We start from the raw sequence: 14,217 nt of genomic DNA on the forward strand, positions 1-14,217 counted from the left end.
AACACTTAAAAAGCATATTTTTTATTCAGTGACTGTAAGAGTTCTAAAGGCCAATTTCCAGCTGTTGTCACCACAAAACAAACCCCTGCTGCTGGCACATGCTGGGGCTGTGGACAGGAACTGATCCATTTAGGATTAACTTAGAAAATGAAAGAGAGAACACCCCATACTTCAAGACCCTCATGTGGGCTTTTTCCAGGTAATTGTGGTATCAGCTTCAGCAAAATAAATGTCAGGTGGTATTCAACTGATTCTTATAGGTGTAGTGGAAGTACAGTCTTGAAGGCTGAATACCAGTTACTAAGAACCCAACTAACTCATCTAAACAGCAGGATGCAACACCACAAGGAACTTACAGGGTGTTCCCTAGGACAGCTGACCCACAGAATTAGATCATTTTGGTAAGCAGGAGATACAGAAAGGAGCAGCAGGTTGCTACTAACACTGTCAGCTAATCCCCAAAAAGCCTTCAATATTTTTGTTCCTTTCTTTAAACTTACTATTAAACATGTGTTACTAGATTTGCTTTGTGGAAGTCAAATTTAACCAGACAGATGTGTGTTCTAGCTGAATTATATCTGGCTAATTCAAAGCAACTGGTAACCATTTTTAATGGGATTAAACACAAAGAAAAACTAGGCAACATTACATAATATTGGAAAAATGCTGCTGGACAAGGGGGGTGGTTTTTTTTTTATCAATTATTTTTAAATCAAGCTTACATCATGCCCTCTTTCCATGTTCATGGGATTTTACATTGAAAATAAGGGCTTAAATGGATTGTGTTGTACTCTTGAGCAATCATCACTGAAACGTGCAGGAAATCAAACAAATCTCAATTGCAAAAAAGGCGGGAAGTCACACCGAAAAACAATTTTCAACCATCACCACTGTATTTAATGTACCATAGTAAATATTTCAAGGTACTACAGCCATGATTTCTAGCTTTTTTAACCAGCAGAAGAGAGATTATGAAACCACAACGGAAAAACAACCCCTTTACGGTGACGTCCTTGTAAAAATGCTTAGAAATAGGTTCTGCTTGGCGATGTGGCAAAAGTCCCCCCACTCTTGCACAAACTGACTTTCGAGTGGCTACTGTTTTAGCACCTGACCACTTTAAAACGAACATCCTTTTGATAAAATAATCCCTACTCTGGCCTGAACATCCTACATGAAGAGTCTTAGAGCAAGGCTGCTGTAGAGAACGGTAGTACTTCCCAGCTCTGCCAATAGGTGGAGCCGTTATTTCCTGATGAAGACAATGCACCCGCACCCTTAGTGAAGGCTAAAAGAAAAGGCAGAGCACGTAAGGAAACTTGGAACAAATTCTTTGTCCTGATCTAAAGCTGCCATGTTCAGAATCGCACCCCTTTCACTTTAAAGAGACAGTGCGTTTCCCATCAGGACAAATTAAGAGTCTTCAGTGCCACAACAGCACAAGCCCTACTACAAAATGAAATCTTTTCACCGCTGCTGCTGTCGCTTCTATTCTCTGTATGATTTGGTGATAAAACAAACTGAACTAGAGAGAATTTGCTTTATTTTTGAAGGGAGTGGAGGGGGTTTCTAAAAACAAAACAAAAAAAAAAAAAAAAAGGAACCAACTTATCTAAGCAGCTCTCCCCATTGTACTCAAACCTCAAGCAGTGCCAGCATTTCTCACTCTGACCAAAAGAGTAGGCTCCTGGGAGCAGGTGCAAAATGCAAAATTAACTGACAGAAAATTGCTGAACACAGCATCATTAAAATACAAAATATTTATATTACTGAACTATTAACACGTAATGTTCTGTATCTGTAAAACTCTGGAACCACACAGTTGATTTCTGTAAAATCAAGTCCATGCCAGCTTCCAAGTACTGTTAGTGATTTTAATTAGCTTCATTCTTTGACGCCTCATCAAAGTTTTCTACAAGATCTGAAAAATAAGAGAATCATAAAAGCGTTAACAGAATGCATGTTTGCTCCCTACTTATTACATCTGCAGGAAAAGGATAGTTGAAATTAAGATGGCGCCTAAACAATCACTAAGATTTCCTTCTGATTTTTCTCTTTACTTGGGAAATATTAAATGTTAGTTTTCTGAAAGATGCCTCTACCTATCATCTTGCACCATTAGGAAGTGAAGTTAAGCAGGGGTCCTGCAGTACTGAGAGCTATCAGATGCCCATACAAACACTGCATTGATACATGTAAATCATGAATACAACAGCTGAACTGCAGGGTGTACTCAGCCAAGATTTTTTGCACAGATATTACACTATGGTAGGCTTTATGCAGGCATTAATAGACCACCTGAATTTTGTAAGTGGAAAGTGTTACAAAATTAAAACTAAAAGAAGCAACACTCTGAATGATACAAAACATAAAAGGTGCAAACTGTTTCCTCCAAAAAGCATTTCAAACCAAGTTGAAGCGTATGCTAACAAAGTACCAGAAATGGAGAAATTACTTACCTGATAATTTTGTTTTCCTTAGTGTAGACAGATGGACTCAGGACCAATGGGTATAGTGTGCTCCTGATAGCAGTTGGAGACGGAGATTTCAATCTAACGTCAGCACTACATATACCCGTGCAGGAAGCTCTGCTCTTCAGTATTCTCCTCGAAAAGCAATAGTGGATATATGTGTGTTTGGATAACTTGATTAACTTGAACTGTAGCTGGAGACCGCCAGTGTTGTCAACTGAGAAACGCCGACACCCGGTAGCTATGGGTGTCTTAACTTGGGGTAAGTCTGACTTACTCGTGGTTGTCTTGCTCTCGGGAATTGTCACCCGTATTTTCCGTATTTTGAGGCAGCCATGGGCGGGATACTGAGTCCATCTGTCTACACTAAGGAAAACGAAATTATCAGGTATATAATTTCTCCATTTTCTAGTTGTAGCAGATGGACTAAAGACCAATGGTATGTACAAAAGCTACTCCCGAACCGGGTGGGAGGCTGCCCGTGGCCCACTTATTACTACTCTTGCAAATGTGTGTCCTCCCTGGTCTGAACATCCAGGCGGTAGAACCTTGAGAAGGTGCGAATGGAGGACCACTTTGCCGCCCGACAGATCTTGGCAGGTGACAGCATCTTAGTTTCTGCCCAGGACACTGCCTGGGTCCTTGTGGAATGGGCCTTGACTTGAAGAGGTGGAGGCTTGCCTGCCTCTACGTAGGCCGCCTTGATTACTTCTTTGATCCAGCGGGCTATGGTTGCCCGCGAGGCTGCTTCCCCTTGTTTCTTCCCGCTGAAGGACAAATAGGTGGTCCGTCTTTCGTACAGATTCAGATCTTTCCAGGTAGCGGACTAGGAGTCTGCCAACTTTAAGATGGCGTAGGCGACGTGAATCTTCCGAGTCCTTATGCTCGTCTGGAGATGGCAGCGAGATGGTTTGGTTTAGATGGAAATGAGACGCTACCTTTGGAAGGAAGGAAGGGACAGTGTGTAGCTGTATGGATCCCAGTGTGAACCTGAGGAATGGTTCCCGGCAGGATAGAGCTTGAAGTTCGGAGATGCGATGTGCTGAATATATTGCCACTAGGAATGCAGTCTTCAAGGTCAGGAGCCGTAGGGACAGACCGTGTGTAGGTCTGAAGGAAGCTCCACTAGGAAAGATTCCATAAGGGTACCAGCCACTTTAGTGGTGGTCGGATGCTTGACACCTCTCAGGAAGCGGGAGACGTCTGGATGGGAAGTTATGCTGATGTCGTCCACTCTGGGTCTGAAGCAGGCCAGTGCGGCCAGCTGAACCTTGATGGGAGTTGAGACAACCCTTTCTTCAGGCCGTCCTGCAGGAATTCCAGGATCATGGGAATTTTGACTGTCTGCGGAAGGATGTCGCGGTCTTCACACCAGGCTTCGAATATTCTCCATATTCGTATATAAGTTAAAGATGTGGAAAACTTGCGTTCTCTGAGCAAGGTGTCAATTACTGCCCTCTAGTATCCGCTCTTCTTCAGGCGAGTCCTCTCAATGGCCAGACCGTAAGAGAGAATCGAGTTGGTTCTTCGTGGACGATCGGTCCTTGCTGTAGCAGGTCCCTGTGTGGGGGGAGGCACAGGGGGTTCCCCGCCAGAAGCCTTCGCATGTCTGCGTACCATGGCCTTCTTGGAGATTTTGCTCTGATCAGCCAATTGTCCAGGTACGGGTGTACGAGGATTCCTTCTTTCCTCAGTGTCGCTGCCACTACCACCATGATTCTGGCAGTGGCTAGTCCAAAGGGTAGCGCTCGGAACTGGTAGTGGTGGTCCATGATCGCGAAGCGTAGAAAGCGCTGGTGGTCGTGATGAACCGGGATGCGCAGATAGGCTTCTGACAGATCCAGGGAGGTCAGAAATTCTCCCAGCTGTACTGCCCTCATGACCGAACGTAGGGTTTCCATGAAGAAGTGTGGTACCCTCGGGTAGCGGTTGACAGAGTTTAGGTCCAGGATGGGCCAGAACGTTCCATCTTTCTTGGGGACGATAAAATAGATGGAATAGTGCCCAGTATTTTGTTGGTACTTGGGCACCAGTGTTATAGCCTCCAGGGAGAACACTTTTGTCAGTGTGGTTTCCACTGCCATCCTCTTGGAGGGGGAGTGGCAAGGGGGATTTCACAAATTTGTCTGGAGGGATGCTGTGGAAGTCCAGATAGTATCCCTCTCGAATGATGGTTAGGACCCTCTTGTCAGACGTTATCTCAACCCATCTTTGGTAGAACAGGGCAAGCCTGCCCCCTATGGCTTCTTCTTGTGGATAGGTCTGTTGATTCTCATTGTGGGGTGCGGCTGGTGCCTGGACCTGAGCCGGCTCCCCTCTTGTTGTGTTTGTTCCGAAAGGACTGGCCCCTGCCTGCGGAACGAGGTGCTTGGTATGTACTCTTGTACGGTCTAAAGCGCTGTGATCCTCTGCCCTTGGATGTTCGGTGAGAGGGACGATGACTTCTTTTGTTCTTGTCCTCCAGTAGTCGAGGTACTGGGGATTCACCCCATCTGTCAGCTAATTTCTCCAGTTCGCTTCCTTTAAAGGGCATTCTTGTGAGTTTCGTCTTGAAGGTCGTGTCGGCTGACCAGCTTCGGAGCCAGAGTTGCCTTCTGGCTGCCACAATGGTTGAGACGTCCCTGGCTGAGGTGAGCACCAGGTCGGACGTCGCATCCGTGAGGAAGGATATCGCTGGTTCTAATGTTGACAGACATGGTAGCATTCCTGGCAAGAGATAAGCAGGCACGTGCCACCATGGCACACAGCAGGCAGCGATCTGTAGTGACATAGCTGCTACATCAAATGACTGTTTAAGGATGGATTCCTGTCTGTGCTGGGCATCCTTGAGTGCCGCTCCTCCTTCGACTGGAATGGTAGTGCGCTTTGTGTCAGCGCAGACCATGGCATTCACTTTGGGAAATACCAAGAGTTCTTTGGCTGAGGGATCCAGTGGGTATAGGGCTTCTAGAGCCCGTCCTCCTTTGAAACTGGCCTCCGGAGCATTCCATTCCAGGTCAATCAGTTGTTGTACGGCTTGCAGCAATGGGAAATGGCGAGAGGCCTGACGGAGCCCGGCTAGTGATCTGTGCGGCTATTCGAGCCTCGGAGACCGGAGACTTTAAGAACGTTTCCTACCTTACCTTGTCTTGGCATTTCCTGGTCTCGGGCCGGGCAGTCAGGGAAAAGAACCTTCACCGCTGCGCTCGGTCTTGCACCCGCTGCCTCTCAGCCACTCCCATTCCCTGGGGGCTACGTCCACACTAGGAACCGGCTACCAGACTGAGGCTTACCTCTGAGGGATCTCGGAAATCACCTCAGGAATTCTCGACTGGGGGAGGTATCACCGCAGGAGAGCGGGGCTCGTCTGTAGAGGTAAGATTATTTCTTTGTTTTGGAATTTTCTTCTTTGGTTTGGATTTTCTAACGCTGTGCAAGCGTGTGTATAGTCCCGAACTGCTAAGGAGACGGAGAAATACTGAAGAGCAGAGATTCCTGCACGGGTATATGTAGTGCTGACATCAGATTGAAATCAGACTCCGTCAGGAGAACACTATACCCATTGGTCCTGAGTCCATCTGCTACACGCTAGGAAAGGAGGCACATTCATGCAATTCTTGGCACAGCTCTCAGGAGTCTGTTCTATACATGGGCCTGGCCCAAATGTGGCAGACATGCTGGAACCACAGCAATACATTTGTCTACCTAAATTCAGGGTCTCCAAGCAGAGACGGGTCAAAAGCAATAGGTGCTAAAAATGGAAAAACTGGGACCTAGAATTAAGCCCAAGAATGGAAGGAAGAAGGACAAGGATCATATTTGGAACAATTTGTCTAGACCAGTGGTTGCCAAACCTGTCCTTGGGGACTCCCAGTGGGTTTTCAGGATCTAAGAGATCTGCATGCACTGCCTCCACTGCTTGAACATTTCTCTCAAGTATATTTGTTGTGGATATCTTTAATACCAGATTGGCTGAGGGTCCCCCAGGACAGGCTTAGCAACCAATGATCTAATATCAGAGGTATTAATTCCAGTCCTCAAGGGCTGCAAATGGATAAGGTTTTCAAGATATTCCTAAAAAATAGAATATGCATCAGCTAGACCTGCATACAAATCTCTCATATGCATATTCATTAGACATATCCTGAAAGTGCAACCTGCTTGCAGCCCTTGAGAACTGGAAGGAAATACCAATGGTCTAGATAACGCTTGTACAATTTGCACCACTGAACCTCTTTTCTCTAAAATAGTAAAAAGGAGGCCCTTGGCGGCACAAATAGGAAAAAAAGAACATTTAGAAAAATCAAATATTAATCTTCCTCAGGCCATTTGTGCCAGAATAATGATGGAGGCAACAGTGTCAGCCACAGTATGGGCATGGCATGCTCCAACTTTTCATTCCTACAGAGACTTTCAACAATACACTGGGACAACTCTACTCCCATTACACTTGTGCTAACAGTAATAGAAGCCAAAGACGACAAAATACTTTTTTGGTTTAAATTTTAAGTTGGAAGACCTGACAAGAAAAAGAAGCACCCCCAATTTAATCCAGTTACCTGTCACAGGAGTCCTGGAGTGGAAGTTTGACCTTTTCAAAAGAACTTTTTGCATCCATATTTGTTCACAATAAAACTAAGGCAATGAAGCAAATTCCCAGATACTGACTCACAATATGAAAGTCACTAATTCCATCTATAACTTTACCTATGTGGGTTCACCCACAAACAGAATCTGCATTTAGAAGACCAGAAGGCATCTAACATTGATTTTAGAGCATTCAATTAAACGTGTAGGTGTTTTTTGGTTTGTCTGTCTAATCAAGTTACAAATGGACCCAACTGAGAACAGTGGGGGGGGGGGGGAAGATTGCCGCAGCAGAGCCCTGGTGGCACAAATCCCGCTAGGTCACCAAAAGATCCTACTTTTGTCAGGAAGACCCGCTGGTGTGAGCAACAGGGTGGGCAGGATTCCCCAGGACTTGCTAGCCAAAGAGGAGGAGCTATCAGTGTTAGAAACACACATTCCATGCCCCCTGCCTCTCCCAGAGTAACCGCAGGGCACACACACACAAGCAGGTGCTGGAGTCAAAAGGCACTCTTAAGGTGCCATGCAATTCTAGACTTTTCTTCTCTCGCGTTTTGGGATCTTAATTCAGTTTCAGACAAGGATGTAATAATCCACTCAACAGTTAAGTACTCAAATTTTTAACCAAGGTTTCAGGATCATAGATCCAGCCTTAGAGCAGATGTCAATTCCGATTCACTTGAATGAAGGCAGAGTAACAGTAGTCAGAGCATGGAAACTGGTGACACAGCACACAAACATGTGACGAGTTCTTACAAGCTATGAGCCAGAGAACACACCTTCACAGGTACCTGTTTTTCAGTAAAACAGTTCAGAAGACTGAAGGTTTGCATCTACCTTAAATGCTGTGTAATGGAAACAAGGAAAGGGGGAAGTAAGCTGCAAAAAGCAGTTTTCAAGGTTACCTGGAACATCGTCGTCCTCTTCATCAATGTCTTCTTCAGGTTTTGGTGCTTTACTGTCCAACACTAAGGGAAACAAAACTCTGCATAAATTCCTAACAAAACAATTCTTTATACAAGAGACACACTAGCATGGAATCTTAAAAATGCCATTTCTGGGGACATCTATGGCTCCCCCCCCCCTATGTCTTTCTACACAGCTAAAGAGAGAAGATAAAAACTTTACATATAAATAGCGGGAATGTTTTGAGGCAGTGGGAATGCCCACCCCAAGACGCACCGCTCCCTATCTGGATAAGGCTCACACAGAATGAAGCAGAGGAGTCATAGATCTTTGACTGGAAATATCAATATGCTTTGTATGTCTGTACAATTGCAGGATTATTCAATAAATGAGAAAAAAAGAACCAAGCGGAGCAAGGAGTTCTGTTTTCAATGTTTCCTGTAAATTGGCTCTCTAACCAGAAAAATTAAGTATTACTGATCAGAAGACATTAAGACAGTGTTCAAAATCAAGTTTGACATGTCAAAATCAGAAAAAAAACCCACACAGAAAATCTTGTACTGGAGGGTACTGTACTATAAAAACTAATAACATTTCTGTGCACTTTGCCAGATGCAGACCATGAAACAAATGATGCTTCTCCTTCAATGTTTCAGGTCACAACTTTAACGAAAAAAAAGTTATGCTCTATCTTTCAACAATGTAAAATCATTTTGGATAAGTTAACCTGATCGAAACTGAACTTACTTACTAGTACACTGTCTATCTGAAGACTCCAAACCTTTATTAGAAAATTGATGCATCTACCGGGATACTTACCTTGCCTTGGGAACTGTTCAGCTAACTTCCGAAGACTTGTTAAGCTGTCAGCACCAAGCTGGCTTAAGATGCCAGGAAGCATTTCTGTGATCTGTTTAGCTTCTGCATGACCAGTAATTGCGAAAGTGTTAGCGGAGAGGGAGGCCTGGACCTTGGGGTTGTTGAAATGAATAACTGTCCCATCATCTTTTATCATGTTCACCTGGAAAATTATACAGCATCCATTAAGCATCATAATTAAAGTATAAGCTTAAAGCAGCTGTACCAGCAAAAACATTTCTATAATTTATTATTTAATTCCCGAAACAATATTTGCATTTAAAATGTCTGAAAAATCGCTCCTGGTTGGTCCATATCCACTGCTATGAATCTAATTAAATCAGGGTTGCCACTGTGCTGATCTTCATCAGAGGCCCCACGCACACATCACACTGGTGGAGATCCCTTAAATAGCTGAAGGGCTGATTGAAAAAAATGTTTTTTTTGTGGTGGTGGTGGTGGGGGGGGGGGGGAACATCCTTTGTTCTAAGTGAAAGGTCAAAAGAAAAAAAAATTTTTTTTTTAACAAAAAAACTAAAGGAGCAACAAAAAGTATCAATAAAAGTGTTGTTGCATGATCAAATAAAGTCCACTGATAAGGAGGAAATAATTCAAAAGCTTGGTGGCTACATGCTCAATTACCAATGAACAATTTGGCCATCATTACTTTCTACAGCTGTCGCAGACATCTATTTCCTTAAAAATAAATAAATAAAAATGGGATTTTTTTTTTTTGGGAGGGGGGGGGTGGTGTGAGGGGTCATACACTCTCTCTCGACTGTCGAAGTTTCTACAACACTTAAAGAAAAACATCTCCCCAAACCTAAAAGAAGATTAATCAAAGCCCTGGCCAGAGCAGTCTTGGTAGTAATTATTCAGAAGCTTGTCAATGATGTATGTCAAACAACTATGGGAGTCTCTCTCCATCTTCCTCTCTCATGGGTGAGCAGTTCTCCATTCATAGCACTCTACTTGCTGGTAATTGCGCTGTACCCCATAGGAATCACCATTCTCCTGAACAAGATGCATTGTATCTTATCTGTGGGAACCACATGGCTCAGGGGACTAGCAAGGAACAGCTGCTGGATGATCTCAAGTCTTGCTTGCAGGAGGATGTCATTAAAAATCAACATCACAATTTGTGCTATTTCATGCTAAAATTGTCAGCCTCAGCAGAGTGAGCATTTGCTGACGTACAATGGTGGGGCAGTGTATTGTATGTACAATATATATTTTATAGTCTCTTACAAACGATTTGTCAGATATCACTAATCACTGGTTATAACAAGTGTCTAACAGTGGCATGCTTCTTTTTAAATCTATGGATTGTATAATTTTTAAGAAAATCAAGGAAGGAAGGAAGGCAGACTAAGTAAACAAACCACCATGCTAAGGAGAGAAGTTGCCTAGCATAGGTCACATCAAAAGAATGTTATAATGAGGCAGACTTTTTTTCAACTGCTGGCATTTAAAAATTGTATTGCTTTATAAAATTTGCTCTCCAACCTACCCCCCCCCCCTTTAAAAAGAAAAAGGCAAATAGGAAGCAAAAGAGCACCTAGGAAAGGCAATTATTAAAAATTACAAGTCTTAAGGTTGCTATAAGAAGCCTGCTTTTGGTTAGCAATTTAAAATGTACATTACCTTAGGGATTTAAAAAAAAATAATACAGTAAGCTTTTTAATTTTCAGTTACTCTTTCTGGATCCTATCTAGGTCCTCTGCCTTTTCTTTTAAAGAAAGAGAAGCACCTCTGTTGATCAGAGGAATGCATTAATGCATTTATTACTAACCAATAACATAATATTCACAGTTTATTCACATGTATAACATGCACCACACCTCTTCAATACCAGCTATGTTATTCACTGCCAACTTCTTCAGAGAACTCTGAAGCTTTTTGTCATCTGCTGTTGCTGTCCTGTGCACAACCTTCTTCTTTCTGCGAGCAGTGCCCTGTAAGAGAGAATGAATTAGTCAGCACGTGTGGAGATCCAACAGCTGCAGTCATATGCGCACACAACTACTGAATAAACATTACCGAAAAGCTACAAAACAAACTGCTGACTCTATGGTGCCCAGTATTATTACAATCTGATGAAAAGGCTTATAATATGAGCAGCGTATTTAAATTTCAAGCCTTAACAGATTTCTGGATTGTTCATATTTATTTTCATATCCTGCATTTATATATATAGCTCAAGGTGGTATTAATAAACTAAAATGAAGTTAACTTACATACCACAGACAGTAGTAGACAATATTAAATAAAAAACTCACAACGTATAAAACCTAGAGTGCAAAAAGCCAACACTAGAACATACACACTTTGTTCAAAAGATTTGACATCAATTTAACCCAAGCGCTCATTCTGTCATCCTGTTGTGCCCTGTCTACAACCTGAACAAGTCTTGCAGTTTATGGCCCACAAATGACAGAACATTATTTTTAATGGTCAATGCACAACCTTTATGTTTAGTGCACATTTTATTTTGACATACAGTTTGACATTTGGTTAAAGGGTCAGTGCAAGTTCTTTCATGATTCTGTATTTGTAAGTCCTGTTAGTACAACAAAATATGTATTTAATGCTACACTTTGTTGTCAGTTTTGCTGAATATTTGGTTCTGCCATAAAAGGTTATACATAATACAAGAGAATGGAAATCTATTTCAATCTGTACGTTTTTAAACATTAATCTTGGCTTGGTCTGCTCCTAAATATATTTTTACAGGATCAGTCAAATGATAAAAGAAAGCTGGCATATCAAAATGACATTTGATGTAACCTATTAGCCTTGTGGAATTTTTAAAGTTAAATACAGCAAGCACAGAGGGTCCATTCTCAGTACAGGTTTACCTTCTTGCTCAAATGAATTGGATCCACTGAACAGCTTCAGGGGTTTCCACTTACAACCTTGCATAACCTTTCCTAACACAGTAATATCAGCTTTCAGACAGTGTTACATGATCTTTATCTCCAACACTGGCAGCTCTTTACAACATGTGTGTCTTTAAAATCATGCTGAGTCCATGCTGCATCCTCATTCTCACTGTCTGAAGACTAAAAATAGCACTTCCAGTACCATATTCACACTCCCATTTTAGCTACTGAAGGTTGTTACTTCTCTACATTAAATTTGGTTGGTATGTTGCTTGTCTTCTAAGTTTGCTCAAAAATGCAATATTTTATTCAGTGGTAGTCCCTATACAAAGTATCAGTATATGGACTAAACCACAATATGTATTTGAGTGTACACATTTAAAAACATGTGTCGCTGTTATAGCTATCTATTTTTGCTAGCCCTAGAACAGTACTGAAGGATTTTCTGGGAGACATCCGTTCCACCCATGGACTGGTGAGAATTATTGTTACTTCCGCTCCCCAGCATACTGTCTGAGATGGAGGATACACAAAATTGATAGGGGGGGGGGTAGTCAAGTGAAAAATAATTTCAGACATTAGGATGTCAAAGAAGTACCCCCCTCAAAAAAGAATGTTAAACAAGCAAACTGAACAAGTGCAGTCAAATTGTTCTTTAGATGAGCAAATAATTAAAAGAGCCTCTAAAATAACTTCAAATTTTTTGTTATTTCTGTTAATCTACATAAGCATCCACCTCTTATGGGAATGTCTGTGGGGAAAGGCATGAGGTGCAAACAAAACTCTCCCTTTCCTTGAACCCTCTGATCTTCACTTCAAACTCACATTCTCCCTCACAATCAATAATGCTCAATAAAGGTAACCTCCAAGGCACAGCAGCACAAGAACAAAACCAGCCGACACCACACACTATGTGCACCAACAAAAGAGCAAGAATCACCACAAACAACACATGCTCAGTTTCCCATCAAACCTCCTCTACAAAATTCAGGTGTGCATTGTAACGGAGGATAACCGGACCGGAAAAATGCAATATTTCTTGAAGCAAAGCACACCCCGATTCCTCATTTCTCTGGGCTCACCAGGCCACTTTCCAATAAAGTTTTAGGTTCCAATACTACAATTTCTGCCTGACTTACCTTGCCTCCTATCCGAACCTGAGCCTGAAGCTTTGCCAACTTTTCTTGATTCATTGTGTATCTAGAAAAAAAAAATAAGATAGTTACATCCTGTTAAAACTTCAATTGTGCAAGACAAACTGGTTTTACTCCACATGAACACAATTTTCCAAAAGGAGACAATTAGCACAATTTTTCTGAAATGCTATTACATTCTTCAATTTATGCAATTTGGATGACAAATGGACATGCCTATAGAAAGTTTAAAAAATGAGATAGATACACCAAGTAAGCATTTGATCAGTACTCTTGCTTTACCTCTCCAACGTTATAAAGCTTAACACACCACGAGGCATTCAAGCAAGTAAGTGATCAACTGACAGGGATGCCCCTATTTCTAATGCCTTTACAGTTATCAGCACACACTACAGTAATAACTGAACTGTGAGCAATGCAGAAACTTTTTTTGAAGTTCAAAAGGTTTGACATTTGTAACTGCATTATAATATATATTGTATTATGGGAGATTTGTATTACTGAAAACACTGCCTGCAAAATCATTACCAATTCCGCAAGTAAATCAAGACGGGTTTACTAAAACTGAGTCTTACGACAATGAAAAGTATTTCCTCCGATTGCAACAACGCCCAGGAACTTCTATTAAGCTCCCTAATCTTTAAAGAAAGACCAAAAGAGTAGACGAAAAGATAAAGATGTCCGAAGCAGCCAGCATTTCCCAAAGCCGTGTGTGCTGCCATTGCCAGAGTTAAACCTCCTGGATGCGGGGTGAGCAGGCCTCGGTGGGGGGTTAACGGGGACCAGACACCGAGCAGGCCTGGGGAATGGAGGAAAAGGCGCGGGCGCCGAGCAGCTCGAGTGGGGAAGGGGGAGCAGCGCGCACACACCGGATAAGTTCCGGGGGCGGTGACGGGGGTGTCTCACAAACAAACACCACCTAGGCCCCGGGACCCGGAGCAGGCCCGCTGCACCTCGCTCCCTAGCCCGGACCTGCTGTAAGCGGCAGAAAAGCCCGAGATCCGGCAGCGACAACCGCTGCGCTCGGTTTATGACGGGACCGCGTCCCGGGCGGGAAGCGCTGACCTGCGTCCGGAAAGCTCCGCACCAGCACGCGGCCAACAAGATGGCGAGGCAGGAAAGACGGAGAAGGGACGGAGGGGGCGCACGGGCGCGACGCAAGGCGTCACGTGACCAACACCCGCAACGCTGGTGGAGGGGGGGCGGAGTCCAGTTACGTCGTCCGGGTAAAGGGCGGGACAGAAGTTAGCGTGGGAAAGTTTGTACAATGTGTTTCGTATTCCTTCTAGCTTTTACCATTTCACTTGGTTTATTTTACGGATGTTTTGATTTATATGTATTTTTGTTTCTCCGTTCCTATTTTCATGTATTTACTTTGTT

General features: G+C 43.0%; 1 protein-coding gene across 2 annotated transcripts; it reads right to left on the bottom strand.

Annotated features, from left to right (window-relative positions):
* On the bottom strand, positions 1 to 14,043 carry BTF3L4 (basic transcription factor 3 like 4). 2 transcript variants are annotated; one of them, XM_029618982.1, is made up of 6 exons: positions 13,903 to 14,043; positions 12,823 to 12,883; positions 10,643 to 10,756; positions 8,763 to 8,964; positions 7,943 to 8,005; positions 1 to 1,921 (listed from the first exon to the last, which is right to left on the bottom strand). In XM_029618982.1, the coding sequence occupies exons 2-6, from the start codon at positions 12,874 to 12,876 to the stop codon at positions 1,875 to 1,877; spliced, it is 480 nt and encodes a 159-aa protein (XP_029474842.1). In that variant the 5' UTR covers positions 12,877 to 12,883; positions 13,903 to 14,043; the 3' UTR covers positions 1 to 1,874. The 2 variants fall into 2 exon arrangements, with proteins under 2 accessions (XP_029474842.1, XP_029474843.1); XM_029618983.1 differs by lacking the exon at positions 13,903 to 14,043 and adding an exon at positions 13,707 to 13,815.
* Positions 14,044 to 14,217: the final 174 nt, after the last annotated feature.

The sequence above is a fragment of the Rhinatrema bivittatum genome, chromosome 10 (assembly GCF_901001135.1).
Source record: "Rhinatrema bivittatum chromosome 10, aRhiBiv1.1, whole genome shotgun sequence".
In the NCBI taxonomy this organism is placed as follows: domain Eukaryota; kingdom Metazoa; phylum Chordata; class Amphibia; order Gymnophiona; family Rhinatrematidae; genus Rhinatrema; species Rhinatrema bivittatum.